General features: G+C 29.0%; 1 protein-coding gene across 2 annotated transcripts; it reads right to left on the bottom strand.

Annotated features, from left to right (window-relative positions):
* Positions 1-239: 239 nt before the first annotated feature.
* Positions 240-6285, bottom strand: LOC107418719 (serine/threonine-protein kinase rio2). Of its 2 annotated transcripts, none has more exons than XM_016027425.4 (14): positions 6029-6285; positions 5421-5725; positions 5212-5258; positions 5042-5112; positions 4826-4939; positions 4566-4741; positions 4391-4479; positions 3859-3976; positions 3543-3616; positions 3341-3388; positions 2439-2604; positions 1506-1634; positions 788-895; positions 240-535 (listed from the first exon to the last, which is right to left on the bottom strand). In XM_016027425.4, the coding sequence occupies exons 2-14, from the start codon at positions 5502-5504 to the stop codon at positions 344-346; spliced, it is 1416 nt and encodes a 471-aa protein (XP_015882911.2). In that variant the 5' UTR covers positions 5505-5725; positions 6029-6285; the 3' UTR covers positions 240-343. The 2 variants fall into 2 exon arrangements, with proteins under 2 accessions (XP_015882911.2, XP_015882910.2); XM_016027424.4 differs by having other exon boundaries at positions 6019-6285.
* Positions 6286-14452: the final 8167 nt, after the last annotated feature.

Below are 14452 nucleotides of genomic sequence, written 5' to 3' on the forward strand. Positions count from 1 at the left end.
TTCAAATAGAGTAGGATACTATGATTCCAGAAGAAAGCACTGATCTGCTAAATTTTGTGGGATGCATTACAACATACGGACCCTACCACGTTGCAGTCTAGGAAAAAATAAAAAATAAAAAAATACATTACAGCATTATGTAGTAGAGAGAGAAACTTTCTTGTAGAATTTGAAATTGACAATTCGTAACCTTTCTGCTGAGTATAAAAATATTTTGACACAAGCAAGCCACTTCTCCATTATGACAAAAAAATTTCTTTGATTTTGTTTATCATTGCCATAGCTAACGTGCTTTAATATCTCAAACAAAATTTTTTGATTACTAGATTTTTCCTCAAAACTTTCACCAGTTACATAATTGTTTCTGGATTTTGGAATTGTTAGAGGACCTACCCCCCTTGTATTTGTAGGAATTTCTGGAGGGGAGAGCCCTCCGTTCTCCACGGACTGCAGAGATGGCATGTTTTCTCTGCTTGTTTAAGCGTTTTGTCAGTTCTGCATCATCGTTGTCATCTATAGCCCGATCATCTTCCTCCTGCAAAAATGAAATTACCATACAGGCTTCGCGCATCAATAGAGTGAAATTAAACAACCTAGTTACTCCGTATTGACATAAGCAGTAAACTAAAGAAGGAAAACAAAATCTCCATAATATTTTTCAATTTTGCCACAAACCATCCCATAGGATATCCACAATTGCAAGACCACAGGTAGCAAACATCAAGGTTAGACAAGTAATAAACTTCAAGTTGGCATAGGAAGCTATCACAGTACAAGAAAATAAAACCTTATCACTAGCATCTTGAGATTCAGGTCCACTGCCTTGACCAGCTTCACTTTTTTGTTTGCTTTCCTTCACTTCAACAGGACGGTCACCATCTAGTGTTGACTCTACCTGGATTATAGTAGTAAAGTGGAAATTCAGAGTATGCAAAACTACAATCAAACATATATCTTATAACTTTTTCAGGCTGCACCAAGAATTAAACATAAATACACATGGGTTCTAACTATCATTAAATTGGACCTTTAAATCCTGGCAAAGGGCATTATGTCACTCTTTTTCAGATTACCAACCGCTTCCATGTTTAAATAATTGATTAGTCCGTCTGTTGTTTTTCATTTTCTTCGCAACAAATATTTGTCATCTATATTATGATAACCAAATATAAATCAACTAATCTTGTAGTTTCAAACTGTTACATATCAAACAAAATACATTATTTTCCCCTTTTCTGGTGGATGGTAGCAGTTTTTTTTGCTGGTGGAAGTTAATACACTGATGTTTTATAATAATGAAATCAAATCAAATAACAATTATCTAAACACGAACTAGGACAAGCATGCATAAGGGAGTTCTATTTGCATGTAAATCAGCTTATAACATAAAATGAAATTTAGAAATCACTGGTATTGAATAGTTTCAAAATGTTACTAGGAAAGGTTAACCCCTCTAGACACGCTACAAGTAAGAGGTTAAATAGACTAGAGTTGGAAATAGCCACCTGATCTTGCAAGTGCAAAGACTCAATGCCTTTGTTATTTTCTTCATTTAAGTCAGAGATGTGCACATCATCTTCACTTCCATCATCATCACCATTACTGATATTCTTCTCAATATCTCCTTCAATGAACTGCACATTACAGTATAATATTAAAGAGCCTTACGAAAAGCCATAGAAAATGGTATAGTCAACATGTGCTACAATATGTAAATGGCATAAATTCCACATCCCCTAAAACCAGAAAACTTAACAAATACTATATTTGATCCTTAGATCACAGTATATGAAGCTTTCCAACAAAGTAAATAAAAAACATTAAGAATTGAAGATAAAACAACAATAAGAATTGAAGATAAAAACTGTAAACATCGTATGGTTGCATCATTGTTTTCCCCAAAAAAGCAAAACTGACATATTATCATTCTGGTGAAATAACTGGGAGGAAATCAGTTAACACTAGTAATGAAGAGGGATGAGATAAGTGAAAATACCCAAATAAAAAAATTAAAAAAAGAGGAAACTAATTAGTTCTTATTTACATGGAAAGTCAAGATTCTAAATATATTACCTTCCCAAAGTACCTAAAAAGTGAACTCCTAGGAATATTATCCTCAACCAATGAGTTATTGTTTCTCATAAACGGTTCAAATTCTCAATTGCTGAAATATTAAGCATCAAATACCAAAAGCATATACGATCCAAAAAGCACGTACGCGCGCGCACACACACACACACACACACATATAAAATTGGAGCTAATAAAACCAAAGCAGATAACATGAGATTGTAGAGTGCAATCAAATTAAAGGATATGGTTTTAAGGTTGAGTCAAACCAGAATGATAACTGGGAAAATGTCAAACGAAAAAAAAAAAAAAAAAAAAAAAGAAGAACAAAGGAAATAAATTAGAGGGAAGAGAAGGCACCACCATACCTTCTCAATGTCTTCCTGGTCCTTTCTGGTAAACCCACTAGCAGCAAGTTCTTTGTCTAGAAAACCAGCATCTTTATTTATTAAAGAAAAACAAGGCCTACCACTATCATCTGTGTCTACCTCTGTGCAATCAGTATCAACTGTGTATTCAAAAGTCAAATTAAACCTGAGATAAAAAGAACACAAAAAGATTTTAAAAAAAAAAAAAAAAGTAATAATAATTTTTAAAAAATGAAATAAAATATATATATTTACATATAATAAATTAAAAATTAAAAATTAAAAAAAAAAAAAAAAAACTATTCATGTAAGCCTTCATCCTCAAAATAATTTGTGCACAGAGGAAAATGAAAGGTTAGTAAAGAATTCAAATAGCACATTATGAATGCCAGACCGTTAAATACAATAATGGTATCTTTTTGCCTTGGGCAAAAAAGAACAAAACCATTTTTCATTTTTTCAGATAATGAATAACGGAGCCACTCAAAAAGAGAAAGAGATGTAACCATGTATCTTGTAAATAACAAATTCAAATCAATAAATAAAGTAGAAAATATGTTATGGAAGAAAGAAAAAGGATTGAATCACTTTAGTATTTCTCCCTACTAAAAACTCATCAGAAAAGCGAAGTATGATACACGTGCACAATGAACTTCTAGTTCTCCCTTATACATGTCCTTTACTCACTAACCTCAAGTACTTGTAGATTGGCAAGTAAATAAGGTTTTGAATAGACTCATTGGAATAGGTTGGAACTCTATTTGTCTACAAATGAAACTTCTAATAGTTTCTCCAAGTAAACTATATTTAAGAGTTTCATAGATTTCATTGGATAGCATTCAGATGAATAAGTAACCCCAGTCAACCAGGAAGGTTATAAAGTTTCAACAGTTGAACCAGACCTCTTGCGAAAAAACTTGAAGATGCATTCAACATCACGATCAAAGTACCTGAAAATAGGAAGTTATTACAATTAAAATAAATATTAGATTATAGGAAAAATTTTATCTATCAGTTATGGCAATCAGATAAAATATTTAAGCCAGATAAATTCTAGGAAATATAAAAAATCATAGAAATGTGTGGACATACAGAGTGGCTTACATTTGTGCATTCTGATGAGATACAGAAACCATTTGTGGAAAATCAATCATGGTGATTTTCTCATCATCATCAATCTACAAAGCATAGCCCCCAACAATTATTACAACATAATAAAAAACTGAAAGAGAAGCTATGGTACCAAAAATATTACAGCCATCTAATTAATGTTTAAAACCTTGTATTATAAAAACTTAAATAAAATAAAAAGGGTGTTGAGAAGTAAGGGGGAAAAAGTAAATAAATAATAGCAGCATATTGTGATAACATAACAGAACACCAAACTTGCAAATTATGGTACCAAAGATCGTGTGCATACCATAATGTTGAATTCATTGAAGTCACAGTGGATAAGACCATGTTCCGCCAGTCGAACAACAAGGCCAATGATCGTTTCAAAAACCGTCTCTGGATTTTCCAATTGCTTCACCTGCACCCTGCATTGCACATACCGATTATAAGTGGCTCCAACCATGAATATGAAGCTTATATAATTGACAATTAGCAAAGATACAAAACCATTCCCATGTTTATGCTGCAAGCTTAGGTACTTGCTAATTACCCAGTAATTAGTCTATGCTGCAAACTGTCTTTCCTATCCTGCCATATATACCATTCTTTCAAATTTTGAAATTTTACTTTTAATTGTGAGAGATTAATAGAGTCCTTTAAACTACCATGTTTCATCATCTTTGTGTCTGCATAACATATTCTATAACTACATGTAACACCTATAATACAGTCTTAAATGACAGCCATCCATCTAAAAGTTACTTCTGTCGACTGCTGCGTATCAGTTGTTCAAGATATGAAATGTGAAATTGTTTGGGAACTGAAAAAGGAACCCTTACAATGGGTAACCTTGGACAAGCGACATAATCACGCAATGCCTATTGCAATCCACAGCATTTGGAACAGGAAAGCCATGTTCTTCCAGAGCCTGATCAAGCATAAAACAAATCTTAGTAATACCAAAATGACAAATGCCAAATTACGCGAATTTTCTGAAAGACGGCAGTTAAGAACCTTCATAAAAGCAAATTCTTTCAGGGCAGCAAGCCGGGACAAATAGAGCCAATTATAACTGCTACGATGTCTCAAGTAGTCACGCTTAGATTTGACGGCTCTAAATGAAACTCTACCAAGCCTATGTAATTTCATGGCCAGCACTGTACCATCCTCCCTGGCGACCTCAAAAATATCTTGAAGATGAAAACACAATTATTTAACAATTTCTACAGAATAAAATTAACAAGTGGAAAATTTTGTATATAGTATGAGGCTACCAGACTCTTTTCCAACGCCAATTTGACAACCAACAGCCACAAAGACCCCACGATTGACCATAGTCTTAATGGCAAGAAAATCATAACCAAGGTAGGTGAGACGAAACCCATCATCTAGATATGAACACAAGAAAGTAAATGAGTGCATTTGATAAACATATAATGCCTAATATATTAAGTTCGCTACATCTAAGCTTGAAAAGAAAGGGTACTAACATTTGGAAGAGTCATGATGCAACAGCTTATGCTTCAGCAAATTCTTCAACACTTTGTAAGTGCCTCCATGCCTATATAGATTTGGCCCAAAAAAAAATAAAATGTAAAACATGTGCCACTTCTCATTTATTATAAATACAGAGAAACAACTTGAGGATGACGAAGTATACTTGAGAGAAGCTATGCGGTGGACAAGTTCTGAGGGCACAATTTCATGCTGTAAGCAAAAATGTAGGGAATTAAGACATGAATTAATTTAATAGTATTATTATACAAATCAAATGTAACATAAGCAATTTGCAAATCTAGAAAAGCGAAAAAATAAAATAAAATGATAAGGCCTGAAAAACGCAAAAGAAGGAATTGAACAAGTACAGACATTCCTCATTCCCATCTCAACGGCGGTGAGAACCCTAAAGTCATCTTTGGAAAGGGTTCTGAGGACTTCCACATCCAGCTTCATGCTTGCTTCTTATCTGTTTGAAGTTTTTTTTTTTTTTTTTTTTTTTTTTTTTTTTGGTATTTGTAACTTTCTGATCCTGAACTTGAGCAACAAATGCTTTATTGCTTCTTCTGCTAGACCAATCAAACAGATACCAACCAAAAATCTCAAAGCCCTCTGTGGATAGAATAACAAATGGGTATTCTTCAACTTTCTGCTACTTTGCTGCTATATCCGCAGGCCTTTACCAAAATATAAAGAAAGAGGTCTAGACGTCAATGAATAGTTTAATAAAAATAATCGAATTTTCCTAAAAAGAAAATTGTTGTAGCTGAGCTACTTATAGCCACTAGAATGATGAACTACTAAAATCATAAGCTACTCAGTTAAGCAAATTCAAAAGATATTTATATATATGATAACTAAAAAAAGATACAAAATTTGATAATTACATTGCGTTAAACATATAGATAGATAAATTTGTATGTATATATGTATGTATGATTTCGAACAAAATGTAGCAGAATGAACCGACCTTTCATTACCAAATCCAAAAGAATTGAAGAAGATCGACTACGAGGAAAAGAGGAAACACTCTCTCAGACTTATTGGATCTTCTGCGCCCACAACCAACGGGTGGCCGACGACGGGTGGCGGGTGGGTTGTCGTTTGCGTGGTGTGCGCGGTGAGACCAGAAGCAGAACAGCAAGAAGAAGAATGAAATAAGGGGTAGGGGATTTCCTACCAGTACGGCGTCCCTCCACCTAATGGCCGGCTGCTAGTGGACCTTAATTTCGGCCCAACTCCATTCCAAAGCCCACTATCGTTGGCAAACGATCTTAAATCCACTGAAGGTTGGGCTTCATTTTGTTCTCCAATGCAATTTCTTTCTTTCCTTTTTTTTTTTTTTTTTTTTTTTTTAAAGCTGGGAGAGCAAGATAAAAGATTATATTAATCGACTGATTAACCATCAATATGCATGATGAAGTGAATAGCTCCAGTGATAGAGTATTATTATTTGTGTATACGAGAGCACGAGCTCTGAGCTCTGAGTCATGGGAAAAAAAAAATTTTGGATAACTTGTATATTAGGTAAATTATTCCCCAAAAAAAAAAAAAAAACCATCAATATGCACGATGGATAGAAATAAATGGGAAAATCATAAAACCAATCAATTTACTTCGCAGGACACTAATCTTCCTTGGACTCTTGCCACCTTAATTTATAATGTGCAAAAGTATTAGCAAAAGCTAGATTAGGCAAATAAAATAGGTAATTGGGTTGCCAATGCCTCTTGGCTTCTGTTTATCAAATTTTATTGTTTTTCACCCAGAAAAAAAAAAAATCTAAGTGGAAGTAGACCCCATGAAGAATTTCTAGCAAATCAAAAAACCAGCTTGATTAACATTTATGGGAACCAAAGGCAGAAGCAAGTGCAATAATTTGAGGATCTGCAGCAGTGGAATGCGCCTCTCCCATGGGCATGAGGCTTATAGCAAAAACTGGTGCCTGATTATTGGTAATTAAAAATTGTCATTGTTCTAATTAGAATTCTCTTATTTGCAAAAACCGAGGGACTAACTAACTATTATAGCTAACTAATTGTTTGCATATTACCCAAACATCATAAAAAAAGAAAATTAATTTTGTTGTGTAAATTGTGCTTGATTGAATCTTTATACATTGTTATTATAAAACCAAAATAAATAAAAAATCTTGAAAATAAAAAAATTTTGTCCATAAAATTTGCAAGGAAACAATGTATTAGTTGGTGCATGTTCCTAAAGCAAGGAAGACTAGACGGACAAGTAGGCCAGCGAATGATTGGGACAACGTGTCACCCATATTAGCCTTTGAACGTGATCTGACCGCCAGAGTGTCCCGTGATCTCCATCCGACCCTTAAAGTCACAATTGAGGATGTACACCACGTGTCGCCTCGTGAACGGTACAGAGGAATCCGTCAAAGTCAATAACTTTTGGAATTGGAAGAGTAGAGGTGGTGGCAGCAGTAGTACTAGTACAGGAGGACCTTTTCGCCCTTGCTTTCATTTCATCCACGACTACGACTACCAGTAGCGGCAACGTAAAGCAACGTTACGTAAGGTCACCCCAAAACGGCAATATCACGTGCGCAACAAGCACGTCCTCCTTCCGCCACGTGCCCACTCAACACGTGTCTTCCCCTTGTAGAAAAATGGTTTTAAAAATCAGGAATCACCGCCCTTGGCCAAATCAGAGGCCGGATTAAGATCGTGACGAATCTGTTCACGACGTCATGCTCCCGTAATTCCACGTGAGCATGCACGTGGACGGCTTACAAGTTTTTGACGGTGCGTGGGGTGGGCTTCTTTGTGTTTTTTTGGGTCTTGGTCCGCTCGCTTTGTCTCTCCATAATTTGACAAAACAAAACCCAATATTTTGCTACGTGTGTGTGTGTGTGTGCGCATATATATATATATATATATATATATATCAACATATCTTATATACTTAAGTTTATATTTGAATTTGGGGATTTTTAGGTTTTATTGTTCTATCAATTCCATCATCATCATCATCATCTGTCATATAAATTAACAAACAAAATTGAATTATTTATGTTTGTATGAATCTCTAACCCTGTCCCTCTATGATTTTTAATAATGTCAGTGTCAATGAAATCTATATTTATCATTTAAAGCGCAATGCGAGCCTATCCATAAGTTATTCAAGATTTTTTTTCTTCGTTTTGTTTTTGTTTTATTATCTATCTTAAGGTTCTCGGGTTTTGTTTATGTATTAGATATTTTATTTCGGATTATGATCTATGGTGCATGGTTTGACTGGCTACTTAATTTATTGAATCTTATATTAATAGTATATGATATATTGTTGAACAAATTTCAATGAAATCCAATTGTATTTCATCTAGTAATTGTAACTAATAAACAATTGTTACAATTACTATAAAAGTTAATTAAGTAAAAGGGACTAAACTTTGTTCCATCATTTTTTCCTTCTTTTTTTTTTTCCCCACCTAATTGCATATGATTTTCTTATTTCAAGTGTTAGTGTTAGATTTTGTTATGTATTTAAATTAATTAAAAAATTAAAGGGAAAAGGAAATTATTGGTAATTATAATTTCTTAAATGTTTTAAACAACGTAAATTTGAAAAAATAAATAAATCAAAAATTAAAACCGACGTTCAAATTTTTAGTTTTTTTATTTTTTCCTTTTTAACACTAGAGATAAGCACAAAACATATGTAAATATCATTTGAGTGTGTGTTCCACCTCCAAGTGGGAAGAATGTGTGCATGAGTGATTGGTACTCAAAAAGTATATATGTTAATCAAGCATGTGCATATATGTGTAATTAATCATTTCTAGTGTTGGCCTTAGTTTTCTTAGACTTGAGACAAAGCAAAGCAACCAAAAAAAGCTCAACAAGAGAAGTTTAATAAGGCCCTATAAACATATATTTATGTGGAAAATATTTTATTCAGAATTCTAGATTTAAAAAAAAAAAAAATTTAAACACCTTACAAACATTTATAAAGGCTTTTATTAGTGTTTGAAGGCACTTATTAATGCTTCTCAATTGTTCTTGAATTTCAAATTTAATCTAAAATCCTGGATAAGAAACTATATTGTATACATATTTTGAATTTGCAGTTAAATTCCATATTCATACCTCTTGTTGAATTGATCTACCAAAAGCTAGCTAGGTCTTCAAAATTGAAAGAGAAGGGCATAAAAAGAAATATACTTCATGTTGGGCACCATAATGAAAGGGAAAGAAGAAGGTGCATGCCATGAAGTTTTTGAAGAAATTGCATAGAAGAGAGGATAACTAAAAGCAAAATCTTGTTTTGAAGCTGTTTGTTGTGCCTGGGTTTGTAACACATATATCAAACGCTTTATAAATCTAATGACATGTTCAAAAGTCAAAGATATTGGGATTTCAATGTTTTTGATGGGTGAAGAGATGGAGGCCTTGTAGTTGTCATGTCCTTTTTTTTTTTTTTTTTTTTTTTTTTTTCAAATGTCGTCTTCTTCTAAAGCTAATTCTGACCCCACCCCCTCTACAAATATTGATAACTCATTATCACCTAGCTAGCTTTCTCAAAAATCCACAGAATTTTAATGGGGAGGTAAATTTTATATTGGCAATGGCAGCTGATAGTGACTTGCATTTTATATGCAGTTTAGCAGAGGTCACTCAGGTCAGGCTTTTTGTTTTTTATTTCTTAATTTGTGATGTTGTTGGAAAGTTTATTATTATAATCAAGTCCTTCCAAATTAAAATTAAATATAATCGAGAAAAATAAAAAGGAGTGTGCACTTATATATCTATATCTATATATATATATATATATATCACCTCGTCTCCTTGGATATCATTTCGTAATATTTTTCATATAATAAATAGTAAATGCAAAAGTATGGTCATTTAACTCCATTCCTGACAGCTAGGAGTATATTCTTGTTCACCTATCTCCAACTTGGCAATTATTTATATTCTACCAATAAAAAATAAAAAATAAAAAAACAACTGGGCAATTATTTATTTTTACAAAATTTTATGAAATTAGTTTGATTATACATATAATTGCTTTTTTTCTTCATTTACAAATAATTTTTTTAAGATGCACTATCTGGTCGGTAACTTATTTTTGCATAAAATAATAAAATATTTATTGGACTTCTTCTTTTTTAATTTCTATCACTTTACCATGTGGAGTGAATTTCTAATGGCCTTGGTTCTTTTTGAATTTTTGTCACTTTACTATTAGCATCAATTTCCGTATACTGTATGGAATATATAATCATAATAGATAATTTCAAAAATAATTTATAATAATTAATTATATTCAAATTTAATAGTCACATATGAAAAAAATTTACTTTTATATATAATATCATAAATATTAATATTTTAAGCTTTAATGTTATTATATATTACATGCACGTTTACATACAAAAATTTAATTTATATCGTATGTATTATTTGTTTTAAAAAATAATTTAAAATAATCCAAAATAGCCAATTAAAAATAAATAGAAAGTAGATATATTGAAACAAACAAAATAAAAATAATAACAATACGTAAGAAAAATTTAAGAAAAACAAACATGTTCATATGTTAAAGTCATTTTAATACTACTAATTTCTGATTTATTATAAAAATTTGACATTTATATATAATACTATTCAATTATGGAATTTAAATTCAAAAGTATTTACCTATCTAATTTTTTCTACCTATAAAATTCAAATTCAAATATATTTTTTCATTCATTGAAATAATTAATTTTCCTATATTAAATACTGTTAATATAATTTAATTTTATTTATTATTGTTATTATTATTATTATTTGCTCAATGAGCACTTTTTTTTTAACCTTATAAGATAATTTATTTATGATTGCATATATTTTAAAAAGATTAAATAAGGAGATCAATTTTATTATTGAAATCTATATATTTTGATATTAAAATTTTATTTATTACATAGCAATATATATATATATATATATATGTATTAGTACATAGTATCTAATTATTAATTACCATATATAACATTTTTTTATTTTACAATAATATAAATATAACAAATCAATAAAAAATAATAATATATATTATAAATCTTTTTTTAATGTTTTTATTCTGAATTTTTTTTTCTTTTTTTTTAATCCTTGCAAGTAATTAATTTATTTGTATTAATAAAAAACCAAATGTATTTGACTTATTTAGTAAATAAAATAAAATTAAAAAATTTATTCTGAATATAAATCCTACTTTGTCATGTTTAACAATTATATTAAGAAAAGAGTATCTCAATTTTTTCATTAATAAAATAAAATTATATTATTTATGTAATTTTTTTTATCCAAATAAGTTGATATCTTTATTATTTTCCATATAATCACATTTTTATATATAAAAATATTTAAAATACGTTATATATAGAAATACACTTTAATTTTACATTTGATCAAGGTTATCTTAATCAAACATGATATATAATATTATAATAATAAAAATATATATTTTTGGGTATAACCAATAAAAGGATATCTCAAATAAAATATTTTTTTGAATATATTTTCTACTTTATCATATTTAATAATTATATTTTGAAAATAATATCTCAACTTTTTTCTATTAATAAAACAAAATTAGATTATTTATGTAATTTTTTGTGTCTAAATAAAGAAATATCTTTATTATTTTCCATATTATCATATTTATATATGTAAAAATATTTAACATACGTTATATATGGAGATACACTTTAATTTTACATTTGATTCACGTTTCCTCAATTAAACATGGTATTTAATATTATAATAAAAATATATATATTTTTGGGTGCAACCAATAAAAGGATATCTCAAATAAAATAAAATAAATTTTTTTTGAATATATTTTCTACTTTGTTATATTTAACAATTATATTCTTAAAATTTTATCTTGATTTTTTTTCTATTAATAAAATAAAATTATATTATTTATGTAATTTTTTGTGTTAAAGAAATATCTTTATTATTTTCTATATAATTATATTTGTATATGTAAAAATGTTTAAAATACGTTATATATGAACTTTATATATGGATATCACTCATTATTTTACAAATATAATATTATATATTTTGTCCTAAGTATAAATTTTAATAGTTTTGTTCTAATAAAAATATATATTTTTTGATATAAACAATTAAAGGTAAAAAATCTTATACTCTTAAATAACTGCTCTATTGATACTGATTGACATTTTGATAAAGCAATAAAAAAAAAAAGAGGAGGGGTTGAATTTTACATTATTTTGACAAGGCCATAATTTTTAATAAATTATGATTTTTTTATTGACGATTTCGGAGAGAATTTGAAATGATTATATAATGATACGTGACGTATACTCTTCTACTTTTATATATTATGTAGATTATTATTATTATAACCTAATTTACAAGGTATATATATATATACAGTTTCACTATCATATGTGTAAACTTATACATTATCATACAGATCAATTTCAAATTATATATAATTTATAATGTTATATATATATATATTTTATTTCAAATTTTATTACATTAATTTTTCTATAAATTTCATATATAGAATTTAAATTTAAATTCAAATATATTTTTTAATTATTTGCAAATAATCATTTATGTAAGATAAATAATTAGTCAAAAAATGATAATCCATATATGTAGTTTCCTCCTAGCAATTACATTTGTTCGTTTAGTGTTCGAAACTTTAATATATATATATATATATATATATATATATATATATTTGTAACTTTATTCTAGTTTTTTTCTTAATAATATATAATGTTTGAACCATATATAATCAATATGGTAAACTAAATAATCTTCCAATGGTATGCTATCAAAATACTAATTTCGTTCTATTAAATACCGATAATATAATTTAATTATTTGTTATATATATATATATGTATATATATATTTGTAACTTTAATCTAAATTTTTTTCTCTCAATAATATATAATTTTTAAATCACATATAATCAATATGGTAAATCAAATAATCTTCCAATAGTATGTCATCAAAATACTCCTAAAAATGGAAGAGAAAAATTAGTTTAGCATATCATATAAGATAGAATTGGATAGGCCATAGGCAAATAATTAATTTCCCTCTACTAAATGCGCATAATATAATTTAATTATTTGTTATTATTATTGTTATTTATTCTATAAACACATTTTTACTTTATAAGGTAAATTATTTATGGAATTCAAATTAAAAAAAAATATTTATCTATTTAATTTTTCATATTTATAGAATTCAAATTCAAATTTAGATGTGTTTATATAATTTGATTCAAATTCAAATGCATTTAAATAATATTTTTCATCTGTAAAATTTAAATTCAGATGTATTTATATAATTTAATTCGAATTTAAATATATTTATATAATATTTTTCATCTATGGAATTCAATTCAAATTCAATTTTTATTTTTATTCCTTACAAATAATTAATTTCCTTATATTAAATACTCATAATATAATTTACTTATTTATGTAACAGCCCAGACCATCCGTATGAGATATTGTCCTTGTTGGGTTTAGGGAATCCTCTTACAATCCAGCCCTCAAGGTTAAAAAGCCATCCTCTTACAATCCAGCCCTCAAGGTTTTAAAAGGCCTCTCAATAGAAAGGTATCTATACCCACTTATATGGAGTGTTGAAAGGTATCCATACCCACTTATATGGAGTGTTTCGTTCTCCTTTCCAACAGATGTGGGACTTTACAATCCTCCTCCCTCGGGGCACTTTACAATCCTCCCCCCTCGGGGCCCAGCGTCCTCGCTGGCACACCAATCCGGGTACTGGCTCTGATACCATCTGTGACAGCCCAGACCACCCGCATGAGATATTGTCCTCTTTGGGCCTGGGGAATCTTCTTACAACCCAGCCCTCAAGGTTTTAAAAAAACCTTTCAAGGAAAAGGTATCCACACCCACTTATATGAAGTGTTTCGTTTCCCTTTTCAACCGATGTGAGACTTCACATTTATTTATTTATTATTATTATTTGTGTTATAAACATATTTTTCCCTTTTAAGATAAATTATTTATGGAATTCAAATTAAAAAAATATTTATATACTTAATTTTCTTCCATCTATAAATTTAAATTCAAATGTATTTATATAATTTAATTAAAATTCAAATGTGTTTATATAATATTTTTCATCTATGGAACTCAAATTCAAATTTAAATATATTTTTTAATTCCTTACAAATAATTAATATTTTTATATTAAATCCATATAATATAATTTAATTATACTTATTACTATTGTTGTTGTTATTATTATTACTATTATAACCTAATTAACAATAATTTAGATTTAAAAAGATGTATATATATAAATATTGTTTTACTACCATATGTGCTGACTTGCATATTATGAAAATTAGCACAAAATTAT

This window comes from Ziziphus jujuba, chromosome 2, assembly GCF_031755915.1.
Source record: "Ziziphus jujuba cultivar Dongzao chromosome 2, ASM3175591v1".
In the NCBI taxonomy this organism is placed as follows: domain Eukaryota; kingdom Viridiplantae; phylum Streptophyta; class Magnoliopsida; order Rosales; family Rhamnaceae; genus Ziziphus; species Ziziphus jujuba.

Excerpts from the sequence above, each read along its gene's own strand:
- LOC107418719 (XM_016027425.4), bottom strand. The coding sequence starts at position 5,504 with ATGAAGCTGGATGTGGAAGTCCTCAGAACCCTTTCCAAAGATGACTTT. Across the intron at positions 3,977-4,390 it reads CTTGTCCAAGGTTACCCATT|GGTGCAGGTGAAGCAATTGG; the intron begins GTAAGGGTTCCT and ends TGTGCAATGCAG. Across the intron at positions 896-1,505 it reads CTTTGCACTTGCAAGATCAG|GTAGAGTCAACACTAGATGG; the intron begins GTGGCTATTTCC and ends ACTATAATCCAG.